At 44.8% G+C, this 19,714-nt stretch overlaps 1 protein-coding gene across 4 annotated transcripts in view; it reads right to left on the bottom strand.

The window, feature by feature from the left end:
* Positions 1 to 324: 324 nt before the first annotated feature.
* MRRF (mitochondrial ribosome recycling factor) overlaps positions 325 to 19,714 on the bottom strand; it is a gene marked incomplete at both ends in the record, with an annotated part of 51,754 nt that continues 32,364 nt past the window's right edge. For 2 of the 4 annotated variants that reach the window (XM_079706232.1, XM_079706229.1), the window contains 2 exons: positions 325 to 727; positions 10,053 to 10,212. In XM_079706232.1, coding sequence (XP_079562358.1) covers positions 650 to 727; positions 10,053 to 10,212 — 238 coding nt within the window. Of the gene's footprint in view, positions 728 to 10,052; positions 10,213 to 19,714 lie in introns of those variants that run through there. The other 2 variants (XM_079706230.1, XM_079706231.1) reach the window with 2 other exon arrangements.

The raw sequence follows: 19,714 nt of genomic DNA on the forward strand, positions 1-19,714 counted from the left end.
GAGCCAAGGATGAACAGGATCAGCCAGGTGAGGAGTGGGAGAATGGTCCAGGCAGAGAAAAGAGCATGTGTGATGACTCAGAGGCAAAAGCACTGCTCTGGATGCTTTACACATAGGTACTCAGAGATCATTAATTCAGACTGATTCCATCCTTTCCTTTGCGGTTGTTATTCTTTCCAATCAATTTATTTAGATTTTATTGTTTGGTGAAAATGGGCCTCTAGCAAAGGTATCCAGGCACAGGTGAAGGCCCACATTGGCCCAAGCAGAGTTCAAAGGTGGGGACAGGGCCTGACTAATTGTTTGAAAAGGAGGCTACCAAGATGAGGAGCAGGCAGTGCTAAGCCTGCCAATGGTCCTGACAGCTCGGTGACGTCACAGTCAAGGCAAATGGCCCAAGTAAAGGCCCTCTGTCAGCAACAGAGACTCTCTGAGGGCCACCAAGGCCAGAAGGTCCAGAGCAGATGGGGTGGACAGGGGACAGGAGGAAGAGAATCAACAGTGTCCCACTGGAAGGCTGGGCCTTCCAAGGACTGACAAGTGCATGGTGACAGCCTTCCATGTGGATGGGGTAGAGAGGTGCCAATTTGCCACCCATGGGATCCACTAGAAACTGGGCTTGGGAGCACTGCTGGCCCCTGGGGGATTTTCATCCAAGGAGTTCTTTGGTTTTCACTGCCAGATGTCTGTCCAGCTCTGCAACTGTGTCGTCGGCCATTTGGCTGATCTGCAGAAACACAAAATGAGACAACCTGATAACTGGGGCTGATAAGGGGAGGGGAAGAAATATTCCAGAACTATGAAAGGTTATCTGGGGAATAATAATGGTGACAAAAGCTCACATGAATTGCATCCCAGCCAGGCACTGTACTAAGAACTTTGTATACATACTCTTATTGACTCCTAACGGCAAGACATAGATACCATGAGATAGTATTATCATTCCCATTTCACAGATGAGGAAACTGAGGCAGTTAAAATCACTTGTTCAGGATACACAGCTAGAACGCATCAATGACAGACTTTAATCCCAGGCAGTCTGACTGCACAGCCCAAAATAGTTAACTATTATTACAGAGTGCAGAGAAGCCAGTCTTATCTGTCCCTTAATGAACATCTAGAATTTCCTACACCTCAGACACTCTGCTATATAAAGCCCTCATACCAATTAATAAGGAGAATATTAAGATCCCAATAGACAAGCAGAAAAAAAGTACTGAAAAAAGATGAAGTACCTCTGGTTAACAAACATGGAAAATTCAATAGACACGGAAGAAATGCAAATTAAAACAAGATATAATTTAGTTATCATAGTTAACAAAATTTGATGTTGTGGTTTTTAATTATAATATTCAATGCCAGAGCTATGGTGAAATGGATAAACTCACATATCACCGAAAGGAATTCAAATTGATGCAAATGTTCTTATTACCATTTTTTAACCCCAAACTCTCTCAACTGGGAAATTACCACATAAATGGAATCCGAGAAAATGTTCTTAAGTTCTATATGCAAAGATATATACCAAAGCTTATAATCATAAATCAGAAAATTTAAAATGACAGCACATGTAATTGAATACATACAGCTGTTAAAAAGGGTTAAGACTGTCTATTTCTCATGGAGAGGGTATAAATATAAATAACATTCCAGTATATACCTCTGAAATGTCTGTTTTATAACAAGCCTGGATTGCTTTTGTAATCAGAGAAAAAGAAATAATGTTTCAAGATATTATTTATAATATCATGGAAACACACTCATGCTACCCTTGAATTAAAGAAAAAGCAGAATACAAAATGTGCATATACATAGTAGAAATGATCTCAAATACGTTAAAAATACACATATTTTTTAAACTAAAAGAAAATGTGTCAAAATGTTAATAGTGATTATCTTTTAGTGATGGGAAAACAGGAAATGTATTATTCATGTCGGTATCTGTCACATTTAGCATAAAACTTAGTACATAGCAAGTGCTCAGGAAATATTTGCTAAATGAATAATTATTAGTTTTCTGTGCTTTTCTATATTCTCCACACTTTCTGCAATAAACATATACTCCCTCAAAGAATGAAAAACAAAACACAGTACAAAATTTAGTGAGTGTTGCAGCCTCCCTCTCATGTCTAAAGGGACCTCAGGCAGGAAGCCTCAGGCAGGAAGCTTTGAAGGGGGCTGCGTGGTGCCCAGGATCTGTGTGCTCAGCAGCACAGCGGCTGTGTGACATCTTTATTTGCAGACCACAGGCCCTGGCCAGGAACTGGGAAATAAATGCACTGGAAAGGATTTGGAGCAATTGGTTCCAGGCAGGGAGACAGCCAGGTTCTTGCCATAGCAGCAGCTGCATATTTTGTAGTGGGGAGAGCAAGGCTTTCCGCTGGGGCTGCTGGGCACTCCAGAACAGGACCAGCTTGAAACAGCCGCTTGGGCCTCCTCACTCAGCCGACACAAACCCTTGGCAGGCTTCTTGTGCCCCCACCCCAGCAGCCGCCTTGCATGGGGTGTGGCGTGGTGCCCAGCAGTACTTCAGCACCTGCCGGATGGCAGCCTGGGATGGCCAGGAACAAGGGCTGCAAGCCTCCTCTGGAAAAATGGTGTTTGGGGACAGAGACTGGGACTGGGGGGAGGAAGAGTACCTACAGGAACAATCTGATAACAATGCGTCATGGGTTAAATCCTCAGTGGGGTGACAATGTGCAAGTTCCCACTCTGAGTCTCAGTTTCCTCATCTCTCAAATGGGGATGCTAGTCCCTTCCTCAGAGAGTAACTGTGAGGGTTAAACAAAATCATGAATATACAAGTACGTTTAAACTGGTTATTTGCTATGCAAATGTTGCTTGTGTTACTCTGATTTTTACTATCACTTTCTGACTTCTTTTCAGATTAATCCATTGATGAAAATAGTGACTAACCCTCTGCCATATTATAGGCACAAAGTGCCCTTGGGACAGTCCACCTGCAAGTTCATCTTTTCCATCTTACAATAACGATGATTAACAACAACAAGGACACCAACAACAGCATCTATTTACTAGGAGCCACACAATGGGCTAAAAACTTTACATGCATTATTTTACATAATCCTCAAAATGTATGAAATATTATTATTCTCTCCCTTTAATATACTGTGAATATTAATGATTTCACCTGACAGCTGCGCAGTAGTAGTTCACACTATGCAGAAATGTTTTGTCCTCTGTTACTTCGTTCAAATCCAACATTACATACCTATACTATAAGGAAGGTGGGACAGGTATTATCCCCATTTTACAGAGGAGTAGATCGAGGCATAAGATGTTAACTAACCTGCCCAAGATCACATAAGAAGTCAGTGGTGTGACTGAGCCGAGAACTCACCTACCCCTGATTGCCAGTTTAATGCTGCTGCTCCCTTTGGGGAGCCCACAGAACCTGGCCTAGTCCTTTCTCATTCAAGGGAGGCTGTGCCAGACTCATTAAAGCAGTTAATCCCATTCCCATATTCAAAGCCATAAGGCTGAGAGAGAGAGGAGGAGGATGGACAAAGAGGGCAATTACTGAAGACCAGCAACCATACTAGCTGCTTTAAAGTATGTTGTGTCATTTGGTCCTCTTACCAATCCTGTGAGATAGGCATTACTTCTCCCACTTTACAGATGAGGAAACAGGCCCAGAAAGGTGAAGCCATTTGCTGACCTGAACAGCTGAGAAGTGAAAGAGCTAGAATTCGAACCCAGCCCAGTCTGAGTCCAGAGCAAGAGCCCTTTCCATTACAACATGCTGCCTCATAAAGATGACAACGTCACCATCAACATCATCATCACTGTCATGGTCACGGTCATCATCATCATCACGCTGGCTCCTTATATGTTCAGGAAAATGAAAGGCAGAGACAGAAAAGGGAGACCGTTCAGAGCACACAGTGCACCCCTGGGGCAGGCCTGAGTAGCAAAGCTCAGAACGCCCACAGTGCCAGGGGGTGCTGCTCCCACCCACTGCCTCCCTCAGTCCAGCCTTCCTGCCTGCCTGCCTGCACAGTCTGCTAGGAGCCCTTCAGCCCCACTAGCACCCAGCTTCACTTCAGAGCGGCTCTGTTTCTCAGAAAAAAGCGGCAGTGAAAGGATCTTGGCCAGATTTACTGGTGGTTTCTGCCAAGTGCTTTAATGTTCAGCAGACCCATTTATAGCAACCAAAGTGAAGGTGAAACAGCAGGCTGACAGATGTCAGAGTCCCAAGTGGGAAGACCCCGGTCCTTCTTCAGCAGAGCTGGCCTGGGCTGGGGGTTGGGCTGTAGAGGAGAGGTGGGGATCAGACATGACTGCAGGAATAGGACCTACAACTGAATCCTTTTATTCTTATATACCAAAGATGAGACACTTTTATAATACAGTTTAAAAATATCTGACTCAAAGGAATTTTGGAAATTAAAAGAAAAAGAAAATTTCACAAAGAATAAAATTACAATTGTTCATAATCCAAATGACCACCATTAACATTTTTTTTTTTTTTCCGGGTATGCGGGCCTCTCACTGACGTGGCCTCTCCCATTGCGGAGCACAGGCTCCGGACGCGCAGGCTCAGTGGCCATGGCTCACGGGCCCAGCCGCTCCGCGGCATGTGGGATCTTCCCGGACCGGGGCACGAACCCGCATCCCCTGCATCGGCAGGCGGACTCTTAACCGCTGCGCCACCAGGGAAGCCCCACCATTAACATTTTGAAGTAAATAAGCTGCCAACTTTTTCACATACATGATACTTTTTCATTATAAAAATGGGATATTATAGTGTAACCTACCTTAAAAAAATACATTCCAAAAGCATTTACTGTATCTGTAAAGTATAACTGTCTATATATAGAGATTCCAGCGAATGGATATAAAACAAGCTATTTTCCTACTATCAGAAATTTAGACAGTTTCCAGTTTTCTATTATACATAATACATCAATGGACACTGCTGTAGATAAGATTCTCGATAACTTATTTTAAATAAATCCCTAAGTCAACGAATCAGAAATTGTATGGGTTCTGGTATATACCACCATATTATCCTCTAGAAAGGTTATGGATTTATAGAAAGAATAATTAAATCTTTTCTGCAGAGTGTGGAAGTAAAAACAATACTTCTAAGATGAGCAACATTTTAAGTTCACATTAAAAATTCTAGGTTCAAATGTTAGGGATTAGAAAGGCAAAAAATTTTTTAAATACGCATATTCTAAACACCCTGCAAGTGATTTAGACAGCACGTATCAAGAACCTTAAAAATATGCGTTCCCTTTATGCCATAATTCCACACATGAGACTCTACCCTAGGGAAGTCATTTCAACAAAGATTTATCTATAAAAATATTCACTGCAACCTTATTTATAACAAAAAATGTTTAAACAAACTAAACGTTCAACAAGAGGGCTTATGAAAGTGCATTATGGTATAACCACAAGATGGACTGTTTTGCAACCATCAGAATGCGGCTGTTTACAAAGAGTTTTTTGAAGGAAAAGAAAATGCTAATAGTCAATGCTAAACAGAAAATAAAAAGCTGGATACAAAATTGTATGTAAACTATAAGTTTTCAATCATGTTAAAAACTATGTAGTTAAAAACGGGGAGGGGGGAAGGAGAAATATCCCCAAATGTGGGACTATGGAGTGAATTTTTCTCCATTTTTAAGAACAGTCTTTTGAATTCTCTACATTTTCTACAATGAGCCTACACTGCTCAGAAACAAAGTAAACAAATACATTTTAAAAAACTTTTTGATAAAGCAACAATCAGCAACAATCAGCCCCTGCCTTGCTTATTTAAAAAAAATAATAAATAAAAAAACAAAAAAAAATCACACCCAAAACTCCAGATCGGTGCCTTCTGCTGGGGAAAAAGAACAAAATGAAGTGCGCAAAAAGACAATTAATATTTACTTTACTCAAGCTTTTCTGTAAGAAGTTAAACAAAATGATCCCCATTTGAAGGCATTACCAAAAATGTTAACATTGTTTCACATATCCCTTCAGTGTGGGATGAAGAAAACACTTATCTGAATGAAAGAATAAGAATGACCATCATTACAGTGGCTTTACTCAGATATGTGGAGAAAAAAAATCCATAAAGGTTAGGCATAAAACAGTAATAGTATTCCTCCCTCCCTCCCTCCCTCCCTCCTTCCTTCCTTCCTTCCTTCCTTCCTCCCTCCCTCCCTCCCTCCCTCTCTCTTCCCTTCCTTTCTTGGCCACACCACATGGCTTGCAGGATCTTAGTTCCCCGACCAGGGATCGAACCCGGAACCTATAAGTGAAAGTGTCGAGTCCTAACCACGGACCCCCAGGAAGTCCCAACTGAGTATTTTCTCGTGCAAACTTTTAACTATATGACAGTAAATAAAGTTATTAACAACAATGGTAAGAACTAATATTTAAGTGATAATATCTTAAATAATAAAGATTATTGCACTGGATATATCATGTAATATATATAGTAGGATCCTTTTTCTTGTAATATTACATATGTGTTTACAGAGATAACTTGAAGGCCTGCAAGAAAATGTTAACAAGGGTCATCTCTGGGTGATCAGATTGCAATTACTTTCTTCTTAATTTTTTAATATACACTAAACATCTATTAGTTTAGTATAAGAAAAAAACTAATAAAGTTGTTTTCATTTTGGAAAATAATAATAATCAACAGTGATAAGCACGGAATAAAAAAGTCTAATCTGAAGAGGAAGGTGAAAAGGCAGGTGCTAATGAGTGAAGGCTTTGGGCGAGATCTTTGTCAAGTAGGTTTTATCAAGAGTGCTGGTATAGGGGCTTCCCTGGTGGTGCCGTGGTTAGAAATCCGCCTGCCAATGCAGGGGACACGGGTTTGAGCCCTGGTCCGGGAGGATCCCACACGCCGCAGAACCACTGAGCCTGTGTGCCACAACTACTGAGCTTGCGCTCTGGGGCCCACGAGCCACAACTACTGAAGCCCACGTGCCTAGAGCCCGTTCCCCACAACTGGAGAGGCCACCCAACGAGAGGCCTGCGCACCGCAACGAACAGGAGCCCCCGCTCGCCGCAGGTAAAGAAAAGCCCGCGCGCAGCAGCGAAGACCCAATGCAGCCAAAAATAAAAATAAATAAATTTAAAGAAAAAAATAAAGAGTGCTGGTGTAAAAAAATAATAAAACTAAAAACCCAAAAAACAAAATCAGCGAACAAATCAAACAAAACAAAAACAAGCACACAGATAAAGAGAATGGATTTAGTAGTTACCGGAGGGAAGCGGGGTGGGGGGAGGACAAAATGGGTAAAGGGGGTCAACTGTACGGTGACGGGTGGAAACTAAACTCTTGGTGGTGACCACACTGTAGTGTGCACAGAAGCCGAAATATAATGTTGTGTACATGAAACATATAGTATTATAAATCAATGTTACCTCAATAATGTTTTTAAAAGTACAAGAAGACAGATTACAAAAAAAAGAAAAAGGAGATTGCTGGATATCTGATTATTCTTCCTTTTTTCAAGGAGCGTGGGCTCTGGTCCCTGAGGCAGATGCCCAGACTTGCTGAGTGAGGAGTGCCTGACAGGCCCCAGAGGTCCACAGGCTCACCACCAGGAAGCAACACAAAGGCCAAGTGTCAACTGCAGCGATGGAATCCCCGGGGAGACAGACAAGGAGCTGCCCCAGCTAGACTCTTACAAGGCCTGGGCAGTGCTCAGAAAAGGCCGGGCTAGTCTCTGAACCTCTGTGAGCTAATGCAGGCAAAGAGGAGGGAACAAAGAGGTCAGGAAGGGCGCTCCGAGGGGCTAGGTGTCACCTACTCTAATGGTGCTCCTAGCATCCCAGGGCAACCCTTCAAGGGAGGAATTACGAATCCCTTTGTACAGAACAGACTCCAAGGAGTCAAGTAACTTCTCCAAGGTTATAAGACATCAAGTGTGCAACCACCTCTTTCTAACACTGGTGCCATTACAGGGGCATGCTGCAATGCTTCCAGGTCACTACCTTTCCTGTCTGCTTTCGCATATCTGGGAGTTCTTTAAAAATGCACATTCCTAGGCAGACCTACTGAATCAGAAAATGCAGGAGCGGGCCGGGCATCCATCTGAAATTCTCCCCTGGGTGACTGTTGGGCCTGGTCGACGACTAGCATTCTAAGTGCGAGTCTAAGAGAAGGCAGTAGTTAGCCAGTTTACGGCCTCCTCCTGATGAGCCCCTAGCGGCCCTCCTAGCCTCCCGCATCTTCCCTTGTTACTCCCCATCCTGCCCACACTCCTCTTCAATCTTCCTAAGATAATGCTTTTATTGTGGATGAGGAGGCTTTGGGAAAGCCTTTTATGTTATGCTAAACATTAAAAATTCTATCTCCTCGGGCTTCCCTGGTGGCGCAGTGGTTGAAAGTCCTCCTGCCAATGCAGGGGACACGGGTTCGTGCCCCGGTCTGGGAGGATCCCACGTGCCGCGGAGCGGCTGCGCCCGTGAGCCATGGCCGCTGGGCCTGCGTGTCCGGAGCCTGTGCTCCGCAACGGGAGAGGCCACAGCGGTGAGAGGCCCGCGTACCGCAAAAAAAAAAAAAAAAAATTCTATCTCCTCAAGACTGCTAAATTCATCTTCCCGTCTTAATTCCACTAGTACCACTCAAATTCAGGCCACTATCATTTCCTGGTTGGATTTCTGCAACAGCCTCCGGGCCTCCGGTCTTGCCCTTTGCCATCCGTTTTCCACCCAGCCACCGCAGTCATCTTTTGAACACAAGTGTGAGGTCCCACTGTCTGAAAAAATAATCGTTCAAGGGAGCTCCTGTTTCAGAATTACCTGGGGAGCATTTTAAAAGGCATACCCCTAGGCCCCTCCCCAGAATCACTGACTCAGTCTCTGGGAGTGGAGGGGGAGGGGAGAGGAGGATATACATATTTTTATTAGCTCCTCAAGTGACTGGAATGCTGTGATGATAGATTAGATTAGATTATTGTTCAACAAGTATTCACTGCTTCCCCCCGGACCTCCATGAACATAATACTTCCCTGCCCCAGTGGTGCTGGGCTTGGCCCGTGAGATCTGCTTGGCCTGTGGGTTGTGACAAGAGCAGGTGCTTAAAATGTACTTGAGGAGCTGGGCTTATGCTCTTGGCATCTGCTGTTGCCATGAAAAGATGCCCTGGGAAGCTTGTTGACTCCAGAAGATTGGAGAGATGTACAGCAGACTTGAGCCCCATCCAAGATCTGAAGGCAGGTACACTGAGCCCAGCCTAGAACAGCTACATCCCAGCTGACCCACAGAAACAAGAATAAGAAATGATGCTTGATATATAAATCACTGAGTTTTGAGGTACTTTGCTACACGGCACTCTTGTGGCCACGGGTGACTGATAAAGATGCAGAGCCAATGTGGGAACCTCTGGATGTGTTAAAGTTCAAACTCCTCAACCTGGTATACAAGACCTGCTATGAATTGGCCACTGTGTCTTCTCTGTCCATTCCCAGTGTCATCCCGGGTCCAAGCCTCGGTTATCTAACTGAATGGTGTTCTTTTCCATCACCATACCTTTACACATGCTGTTCAACGTTTCCTCCTCGCCTCTCACGATTTCACTCCAGTAGCTCCTTTAAGACGTGTTGAGGTGCCACTACTCAGCACACTAACAGTGCCAAGTCCCCGACTCTCCACACCCAGACAACCAAGCATAGACAGGAGAGCATCAGAGTACAGCCTCTGAGATCAGTCTGCTGGGTTTGGATCCCACTGCTGCCATTTACCAGCAGCGTGACCTTGGGCAAGTTATCTACCTTCTGTGGACCTCCGTTTCCTCACCACCCACCTCACAGCTTTATAGTGACGAGGATAAATGAAGTGCTGTAAAGCGTTCAGCTTAGAGCGTGGAACACAGTGGAAGGTCAGCAGCTTCCTCTCCTCCTCCTTAATCCCAGGGTCCAGTGAAGGGCCAGGCCCAGAACAGAGACTCAGCCAATACCGACCACATCAGTGAAAGAACTAGGAGTATTCCATTTTCATTCTCCTCACTTCAGACATGAACAAGGGATCTTCTGGGTCAGATACATAAGCACTACATCTGTTGGCAACAGTACCTGTTTCTCTATGAGCCTAATGGTGTCCTCCGAGGCCTTGTCCTTTGATTTCTTCAGCTTATTCATTGCGTTGGTACGAACCTTCCGTAAAGAGTCTTTGGCCTTGTTGGTGTTCTGCTTAGCCAGTTTCACCAGCATTTCCCTGTGCTCCCTGGTTACTCTGATAAAAGAAAAAAGAACGTTCAACAAAATCATCCCACACGTTAACAGCCAGCCAAGAATTCAACATCACTTTGCCCACTAGCTCAGCAGTTTGTAACTTTACTCTCTGCCGGTGGAGGGTCTTCACGTTCCTGACACATGCCCATGGGGATGCTCAAGGTCAAGGAAAGTTCCTGCTGAGATAGCTGAGAACAGCCAGTAAGAAGAGTGTTGCTTAAAAGCATGAGCCAGGGAGTCTAGGCAGGCCTGAAGTCAAATCGTGGCCATGCCCCTTACCAGATGCATAGCTGACTTCTCCTCCTCAGAGTTCCCATCTGTACAATGGGGATAGTCAGTACCTGACTTAAATGGGTGGTGTGAAGATTGATTATGCGATGATGTGTGTATATTGTTTAGCACTGACCTTGGCACATTTTAAGTGCTCAATAAAAGGAAGTAACTATTAGCTATAATTCCACCCCTTTGTCTCCAGCTAAAGAAAGTGGTGCCAATGGATGATGATGCTACAGAAATAGCATCATCTCTATACCTCTAAATCACCCAAAACAAATAAGCAGCAACCTTCAGAATCTTAACTATTATTATAGCAAATTACTTGTGAATCACCTCAACACTGACCCAGACACAACATGTGAGAACCACTGCACCCGTTAACTTCCATAAAGTACCCATGAGAGTGTCTGGCACATTAAAAATGCTTAATGTCAGTTATTTTTACTATTAATATCCTCATCATAATAACAAAGAGCACATTGAAGGCCTATTATAAACACCTGCGACAGGCACTTTATAAGTTTTTGTAAGTTGACCCTTACAACAACTGTATGAAGCAGTTATTATTCCTATTTCACATTTAATCATCACAACAAGCCAGCAAAGTAGTCTAGCATGTTTGTCCTGCCTTCATTTCTTGGTCGTGTACGCACTGAGTGCCTGCTACCTGTCAGAGTGCTGGTTGTACAGAGTGTGCTACGATGAAGGTGACAGACCTCTGTCCTGTTCTGAGGGAGCTTAGCTAGGGAGAGAGTTAAGTAAACAGACCTTTACAATAGAGCGTGTCTGAGTTTGGGGAGGGGTCAGTTTGGGGAGGGAAGACTTTCCTGAGGAAATAATATCTAAGCATGGTAGTCATTAGGTTTGTTCACTAATATTCTGGTTCTTATTCCTTCCAGTAGGAATGCACTTCCCCATCCCCTCTGAAGTTCGGTGTGGCTGTGCAACTTGCTTTGGCCAATGAGATGTGAGGAGAATGGGTGTCGCCTCAGGGCAGAAGGTTTATAAGTCAGCGTGCACTGCACCACATTTGTTTCTGTTGGCCGCAGTGCAAGTTGGGAGGGAGCTTCCATCAGCTTAGGCCCCAGAGAGACTATGATGAACAGTGCCCCATGCATCATGAGCAAGAAATAAATTTCTGTTGTTTTAGCCATGGAGATTTGGGGGTTGCTTGTTACTATAGCACTGCCCATCCTATCCTGACTAATATACCACAAGGATCTAAAGAATGAGGGCAAAGTTGCCAGTACAGGTAGGGATCTCCAGGAGGAAGAAAGGGCATCGTACAAAGGCTTTAAGTTACCACGAAATCACGTTCATGTGAGGAACTGACTGGAGCACAGATAACAGAGAAGGGAGTAACAAGAAAAGAGGCTGGAGAGCTGTATCACAGAGGGTCTTGTAAGATCATGAACTCCGTTTTATGGATGAAGAAAATAAGGTCCAAAGAAGTTTGGTTATCTTACACAAAGTCAAACCTAGGCTGGCCTGTCTCAAAAGCCAATGGTCTTGGGCTTCCCTGGTGGCGCAGTGGTTGAGAGTCTGCCAGCCGATGCAGGGGACACGGGTTCGTGCCCTGGTCCGGGAAGATCCCACGTGCCGCAGAGCGGCTGGGCCCGTGAGCCATGGCCGCTGAGCCTGTGCGTCCGGAGCCTGTGCTCCGCAATGGAAGAGGCCACAGCAGTGAGAGGCCCGCGTACCGCAAAAAAAAAAAAAAAAAAAAAAAAAAAAAAAAGCCAATGGTCTTAATATGAAAAAATTCCTCTGCCTCCTGGGTCCTGAATTGGAGATCACTGGCATATGGTTCCTGATCCTCAAATCTACGTGGTTTTGGTTTAGTAAGGATAATCCCAAGTTCTGGGTATATGCTCCGTGTGAAACAGTGACAAACAGGTGTTAAAGATTTAGTGGCATTTACCTGGTATTTTTTTCCTGATAGGATGAGAAAAAAAATGAAAGAATTTTGAGAAAGAATAAGCTCTGAGGACAAAGTGGACAGCTATGTGATAAATAAATCCTTCTGGATCCAACTGTTTGAATTCTCAAAATTCTCAAATTCTTAAAACATTCTCACAATAAAAATAATCCTGATTACTACCATTCCTGAGCCCCTCAATGCCAGATGAGCACTTTACCTCACTGAGCCTCACAACTTATCAGACTAGATTCTAAAATCCCCATTTTCCAATGAGGAAATGGAGGTACACAGATGGGCTTGAGTGACAGAACTGGGATTCAAATCCAGAATTTTCTAGCCTGTATTCTTCCCACTACTCCATGCTGCCTACGCCTTGCAATCTATTTCAAATAAATTATGCGCTGCTGCCGTAACTTCTGCTTCCAGGCACAAAGCTTTTTTCAAAGTCAGTAATATGAATCTTGGGACTGAAAAGGACAAAACCACCATGTCAGGAGTTTAGGGATTTGGATCAGATCTTGTTACTTTTATGGTTTTTAATTCATTGAACAAAAATCATGCTGACATGTTTAGGTCTCTTTTTTGTTCTGCCAAAGCATATGTCAGTATAAGGAAGGAACAGGAAAATTAAAACTTGATCCACTGATTCAAAAAACTTAATCCTGCTGAAATACTAGGAGGGGCAGAAAATAAATGCATCTAAGTCTGGAAGAAACCTTTTAACTTCTCTACAGGGAAGTATTTCAATCTTATATTTCATATGTCACTTGAAAGAGGTAGCCTGCTTTTTAGACAATCTTTAATAAAATAAAAAAATTACCTAACCAACTTCTTTTTCACTACATTGTTATATTTTACATGGAGAAAAAAAATCACACATTCAAAAATACATAAACTGGGGGCTTCCCTGGTGGCGCAGTGGTTGAGAGTCCGCCTGCCGATGCAGGGGATACGGGTTCGTGCCCCGGTCTGGGAGGATCCCACATGCCGCGGAGCGGCTGCGCCCGTGAGCCATGGCCGCTGAGCCTGTGCATCCGGAGCCTGTGCTCCGCAGCGGGAGAGGCCACAGCAGTGAGAGGCCCGCGTACCGCAAAAAAAAAAACAAAACATAAACTGGGACTCAAAAAACCCTTAAGAATAAATGGCTATATAAAGAAAACAAATTCATAATATACGTAATTTGGCCTTAATAAAGTGTATTTTTTATATTGATTAATGTAAATGTGACCTTACTACACTATTAACACCAGTTTCCATATATAATAGTATTCAATTATTGACACTGACAAAAATATTTCAGTTTCAGGATGCAAATACAGAGGCAATATTCTAAGGAAATGGAGAGGGGAGTGCAGTAGCGGGGGGGGTGGGCCGGGGGGAGGACGGGGAGGGGACGCCAGGCACAGGAAGGGCTGAGAAGAAGAGAGGCATCTCTGCATGCAGGTTCCAGGTGTTGAGCTGAAGGTATCCAAATTACAAGATCAGAAGCAGTCAGGATGATGGAAAGGCACTGGTTCTGAAGTCAAGACAGATATTTTATTCCTGTATCTATCACTCAGAAGCTGACTATCCTTGGGCAAGCTAATTAATCTCTCTCAGCCTCAGTTTCTTCATCTCTAAGATGAAGATAATAAAAACACCTTACAGGGTGATTGGGAGATGCACACACAACATTATATAAAGTACCAACAATAAAGATAGCAGCATATAGTAGCCTTGAATAAATGTGATCGTGTTTATGAATGTTTTAATCAAACACACTTAATTACTTCCTCATGAAACAACGAGGGCACATCTGTTTTAGAAAAGAAACATACTATATTATGGAAATATTTTAATTCCTTTCCAAACCAGTGATTAATACATCTGATCGTCTCCATCTCGCATTCACAGGGTTCTGTGAGTACAGGCTAGCTGTATTCCAGGCTCTGGGCTCAGCCGGTTGGTTCTGAGCACCGGCTCTGCACTTGGCATGCATTCACTCATCAAGCACTGGCTGAGGCCCCAGGGTTCCCTGCCAGATCCCGGGCTGGGCTGAGGAGCACCAGAGACGAGGCAGGCCTGGTCCAACTTCTCCAGAGGCTCAGTCCAGCAGGGTAGACAAACTTGTCAACCTCTACTTAGGAAGAGCACGACTGCTGCTAGGACGGATGGACAGGCCTTCTGCAGGAGGAGCATGCAGAGAGTACAGCTCATTCTGTCTCAAGGTTTGGAAAATGTCCCAGAGACGCAGAGTAACTCATCAGCTGCAGAAGAAAGGAAAGGGCACTCCAGGCAGAAGCACGGTGGGAGATGTAATGGCAGGAAGGCAGGAGGCTGAAAAAGGTGCATCAGGGTCAAATTTGTTCTGTAGACCTGGAGTTTCCAAATTCTTCTTTAGCCACAAAACCCTGGCTTCAAAGAAAACCAAGGCAGAGGCCCCATTTATAAAACAGATAAAAAGCTCTTTCAGTTAATGAGGGGAAGGGCACTAGGGGAGGGGATGGTGCTCCATCCCACCCTGATGGCCCTCCACTTCTGCACCTGCCACTTACTGGCTGAGTGACCTTAAGCAAGCGATTTAAACTCTCTGAGCCTTGGTCCTCTCATCTAGAAATAGAAATTGAAAACAAACAAACAAACCCCCCAGCATCTACCTTTCAGAGATCTTGTGAGGATTAGGTGAGATAATATATGGAAAGTACACAGTACAAAGCCTGATAGAAACAATCAGAAAATGTAAGCTGCCTTTGCTGCTATTGTTGTGTATGTTTTGGCAACTATGGAGGCATCTTCAAATAACGAACAGTTTATTCATGGAAGTTTTTATCAACAGAGAGATGACAGGGCAAACAATCTGTGTTCCAGCAAGATGACTTTTTGAGATCTGACTAGTAATTTAACATCTTGTGTACATTTAAGAATCCAAATGTTCCAAGCATATAGCCATGAATTTTTCTCTTTCTGGTATTAATTCATTCACTTAGTTTGTAGTTTCGTTCAGCAGGTATTTACTGGGCACCTATTGCATTCCAGCCACTATGTCAGAGTGAGTTTACAGTCTGGCATGGAAGGCAGTCATTAAACAAACACATGCACAGTTAATCAATAAGTTACAGTGGTAAGAAGTGTAATAAAGACATGTTGAGCTCTATGAAAATAAGCAGGGGAAAGGAGGCTAAGCAAGCTCTCCTGTGGGACTCCTGAAGAAAATGTGAAGATATTTAAGTTAAGGGATATTCAAGTTAAGATGCAGAAGAGTGGAGAAGCTAGGGAAGATCATTCCCACTAGAAGGAATGGCCCGTGTAAAACAAAGGCCTTTTTCCAGGTAAAGTTCTGGGGGACCTGAAGAAAGGCAGTGTGGCTGCAGCACAGAAAGCAGAGGAGAAAGACTGTGCCCAGTGAGGAGGCCGGCAGGGCTGGCAAGGGCGAGACTAGTACGCAGGCCCTTCAATGCCGTATTCAGGCTTAGTAGATCCACTGATGGATGAATGGACACATAAATGGGGTAGGTACACACAGTGGACTACGATTCAGCCTTAAAGAGGCAGGAAATTCTGGTACATGCTACATCATGGATAAACCTTGAAAAGATTATGCTAAGTGAAATAAGCTAGAATCAAAAGGACAAATACTATATGATTCTGCTTATATGACGTACCTGGTATAGTCAAACTCATGGAGACAGAAAGTAAAATAGCGATTATCCCGGACCTGGGGGATCGGGGAACGGGAAGTTGTTGTTTAATGGGTACAGAGTTACCGTTTTGCAAGACGAAAAGAGTTCTGGAGATTGGCTGCACAACAATGTGAATGTACTTAATACCACTGAACTGTACATTTAAAAATAACTGAAATGGTAAATTTTTAATGTATATCTCACCACAATAAAAAGAAAAGAAAAAAAGGAGAGAAAAAGAAAGAGTCTTAGTAGATTGTTTCTAAGAACAACATGGGATATCACAGACGTCTGGGTGAGGCAGAGGAAATGTGATCAGACTTGTATTTTGTGCAGAAACCAATGTACAAACCAGATCTAAGGATATGGCGAAAGTCTGCCCAGAAGCCTCTAGGCCCGCGAATGGGGAGCTCAGGGCCTAGCCTGTAGCGGCTTCTCGGCTGGGTGATGAAGACAGTAGCCTTTCCCGCCAGGGTCAGAGAGCCTCCCCGCATAAGGCAGGGGTTTTGGCTGAGCTGGGAGGGTCACACTTTGTTTGTACAAACTCCACCAGGCGGGTCTTCCGGTAACATCCTGGATGGGGGCTTCCTGCAAGATTCCTTGAGCATGTTCCCGTGAACAATAAGCCGAGGGGCATGCCCCTCTGGTAACTCACAAAGCAGAGAGTCCCCCGACTGAAATGATACTTCCTATGGCTTCAACGAGAATGGGACATGTGCAAAGCCATGCATCAGGTGTACATCAGAGGAAGCTATGCTCAGCGTGGCAAGTGCAGTAAAAACCAGTTATTGGGCTTGCCAAAAAGTTTGGTTGGGTTTTCGTTAACACCTTACAGAAAAGCCCGAACGAACTTTTTGGCCAGCCCAATATGTCAGACTTCAAAAGGATCTTTGGTCACTTAAAGGGGACTTAAAAAGGTAGAAAGGACACGTGTTAGAGCCAGGAAGACCTAAGTTGGCATCTCTGCTCTGCCACTTGTTAGCTTCAGACCCGTGAGCGTGCTGTTCAACTTCCCCTGACTCAGTCTCCTCATGTGTAAAATAGAAGTAAGAATGTTACTAAGAGGGTGGAAGCAAGGATTACATGACATGATGGTGGCAAGGGCTCGGCACATGGCCAGTGCGTATGCACTGCAGCAGCTCAGTGCGGGGTGGCCACTTTCCTTACTACAGAATCTCCAAGGCTGGGGGACGACAGGATGCGAGCGTTCGGGGAGAAGGCAGTCAAAATGGATTCAGTCACTAGGAACTTAGGCTACTGAGTGGCTGGTGGGCAGCGAGGGGCAGAACGGGAAGAGCGAGGGCGGGCATGGGGGCCACGGGAGGCAGGAGGCTGAGGGAGAAGGGTGCCTCACTTCCAGGCAACAAACAGCCTGTGGAAGCGCATCTCTGACAGCTCCACCAAGAGAAAGCCTGCTGTCCGCCTCTGCACTGGGCTGCTGGGAGACTCCCCGCCAACAGCGCATCGGCCTGCAATCAGCAGCAGACACATGCCCTGCTTTATTGTTTGCTGGTGGGCGCTGCCCAGTGCCTTGGGGCCGCTGGCCCCGAAGGAAATGTTTTTGTTTGTGTAGCCCAGCCAGACTTCCTATGCTCCAAGGGACACAATTCTCCCTCCCCTCTTTCCTCACCAGCCCCCATCCCCACCCTACCCCACCCCCCCAGCTCACCAGCCTGTCTTACATATCTCATAAAGACACGAGATGTCCTTCTAGCCCAAAGGAAATCATACACACACTTTGGAAGGACTTCTACCATCAGCAGTACCTTCGGTTTTCTCTGGGGACACAAGTGGGCACCACCTGCTTTCAAAGGCCTGTCCTGTGACTGAGGCCTGGCTAAACCAGACATGCCATCCTGAAATACAGCCCAGCATGATGGAAAGAGAGATGAGGTTGAGGTCAGGGGTCACAGCTCCACATTCCCAGCTGAGTGACCTTGATGAAGTCACTCATGTTCTCCTTCCCTGTCACCATAGAAGGCTGGAAACCCAAGTCCAGGGATATGTGGAGGTAACTCTTACCTCAGCTCTCGTGTACAGGACAAAGAGCACAGGTTTGGCGGTCAAGGCAGACTTGACTTCCACTCCCAGCTCTGCCACTTAGAGGCCGGGTAACTGTGGACAATTAACTTTTCCTCCCTAGATCACAAAGAAGGGTGTTTACTGAAGTGTTTAGGAGAACAGTCTCTGAAGCTAGACTGCCAGGGTTTGCGGCCCAGATCTATCACTGCTTAGACGTATGGCCCTGGGCAAGTACTTTCACCTCTTTGCCTCAGTGTTCCCATCTGTCAAATGTGTAGAATACCACTAAGTTAATGGGATTGTTGTAAGGATTAAAAGAGTTACTAAATGTGCCGGTCATGGTGATGCGCTCAAGAAACACTATCTGTTATTGTTTGCTCACCTGTAAATGGGGGCGGGGGGAGTAATAAAAATGTTACCTTTCTTGTTCCACAGTTCGTGTTAAGAGCGAATGACAGATGATGGTTAAAGAATTCTGCATGTGTAGGTACTGACTATTTTAAAAGCTGTCAATCAGATCAGTAATAAAAATAACAGTGATGTCTCCCACTCGAGAGAGAAAGCAGAGCAGAGTGGCTACAGGCCCAGGCTCTGAGAAAGACGCCTGTCCTTCCCCTTACTAACCGAGTAACACTGGGCACAAAGAACTCCCCTCCCCTGTGACTCAGCGTCTTCATCTGTAAATCGGGGTAATGACATACCTACCTCAAAAGATTGTTATGAATAGAGCAGTTAGTATACCAATAGCACCTGGAACCGCAGTGGGTACACTGACTGCATTACTGTCCTCACTACGTGCTAGCTCCTGTTTCAGGATCTAGGGATACAGCGATGAACCAAACTGACGAAGCTCCACCTACTCACATTCTTTTTTTGTTTGTTTCACAAACACACACTGTATTTTATTTTAACAAGAGATAAATAAACTGGCCTAGTCACATTCTAGTGAAGGAGAGAAAGAGTACACGTAAGTCTATAAACCGACACATAAGTTCTATGAAGAAAATAAAGGAAGATAGGGAGAGAAGGAGGAAACATCATGATCGCAGCAAGGGCCCGCGGATAACTGCCTAGTCCTCTAGCCCCAGTGCCATCCGCTCCCCTTCAGTCAGATTAACAGTGACTAACATTTGCAGAGCTCTTCCCACGTGCCAGGCTCTGAGGTGACGCACACTTTGTGCATTAGCTGAGTGAACCTTCACATCATTCCTATGACATGAGTGGTCTTATGACCTGGTGTTTGCAGATTAGAAAAGGGAGGCTCAGACACATCAAGTAACCTGCCCAAGGCCACACAACAAGTTCCTGGTAGACCTGGGATCTGAGGCCAGTGCAGCCTGACTCGTGAATTCCAGGTCTCCCTGCTGGTGCTAGACAAATCTAAGCAGCTAATCTTACCAGCTGCAGTGACGTGGAGAGCACTGCTCGTTCACTAAGGCCTGCTTAGACACAGAGTTCACTGCTACTCTGCCAGCTTCCTTACAAGTCTAAGCACAGCGGGCAGAAAGGAGAAAGCGAGTCCCTACAGGTGGGCAGTAGAACAGTGAGCTGATCTCCAGCGGCCAACTGCCAGGCTCTGTAAGTAGGTGCAGGACACAAAGGGTGACAACAGAAGAGGGGCAGGGGGA

The sequence above is a fragment of the Hyperoodon ampullatus genome (assembly GCF_949752795.1).
Source record: "Hyperoodon ampullatus genome assembly, chromosome: 6".
NCBI classification, from domain to species: domain Eukaryota; kingdom Metazoa; phylum Chordata; class Mammalia; order Artiodactyla; family Ziphiidae; genus Hyperoodon; species Hyperoodon ampullatus.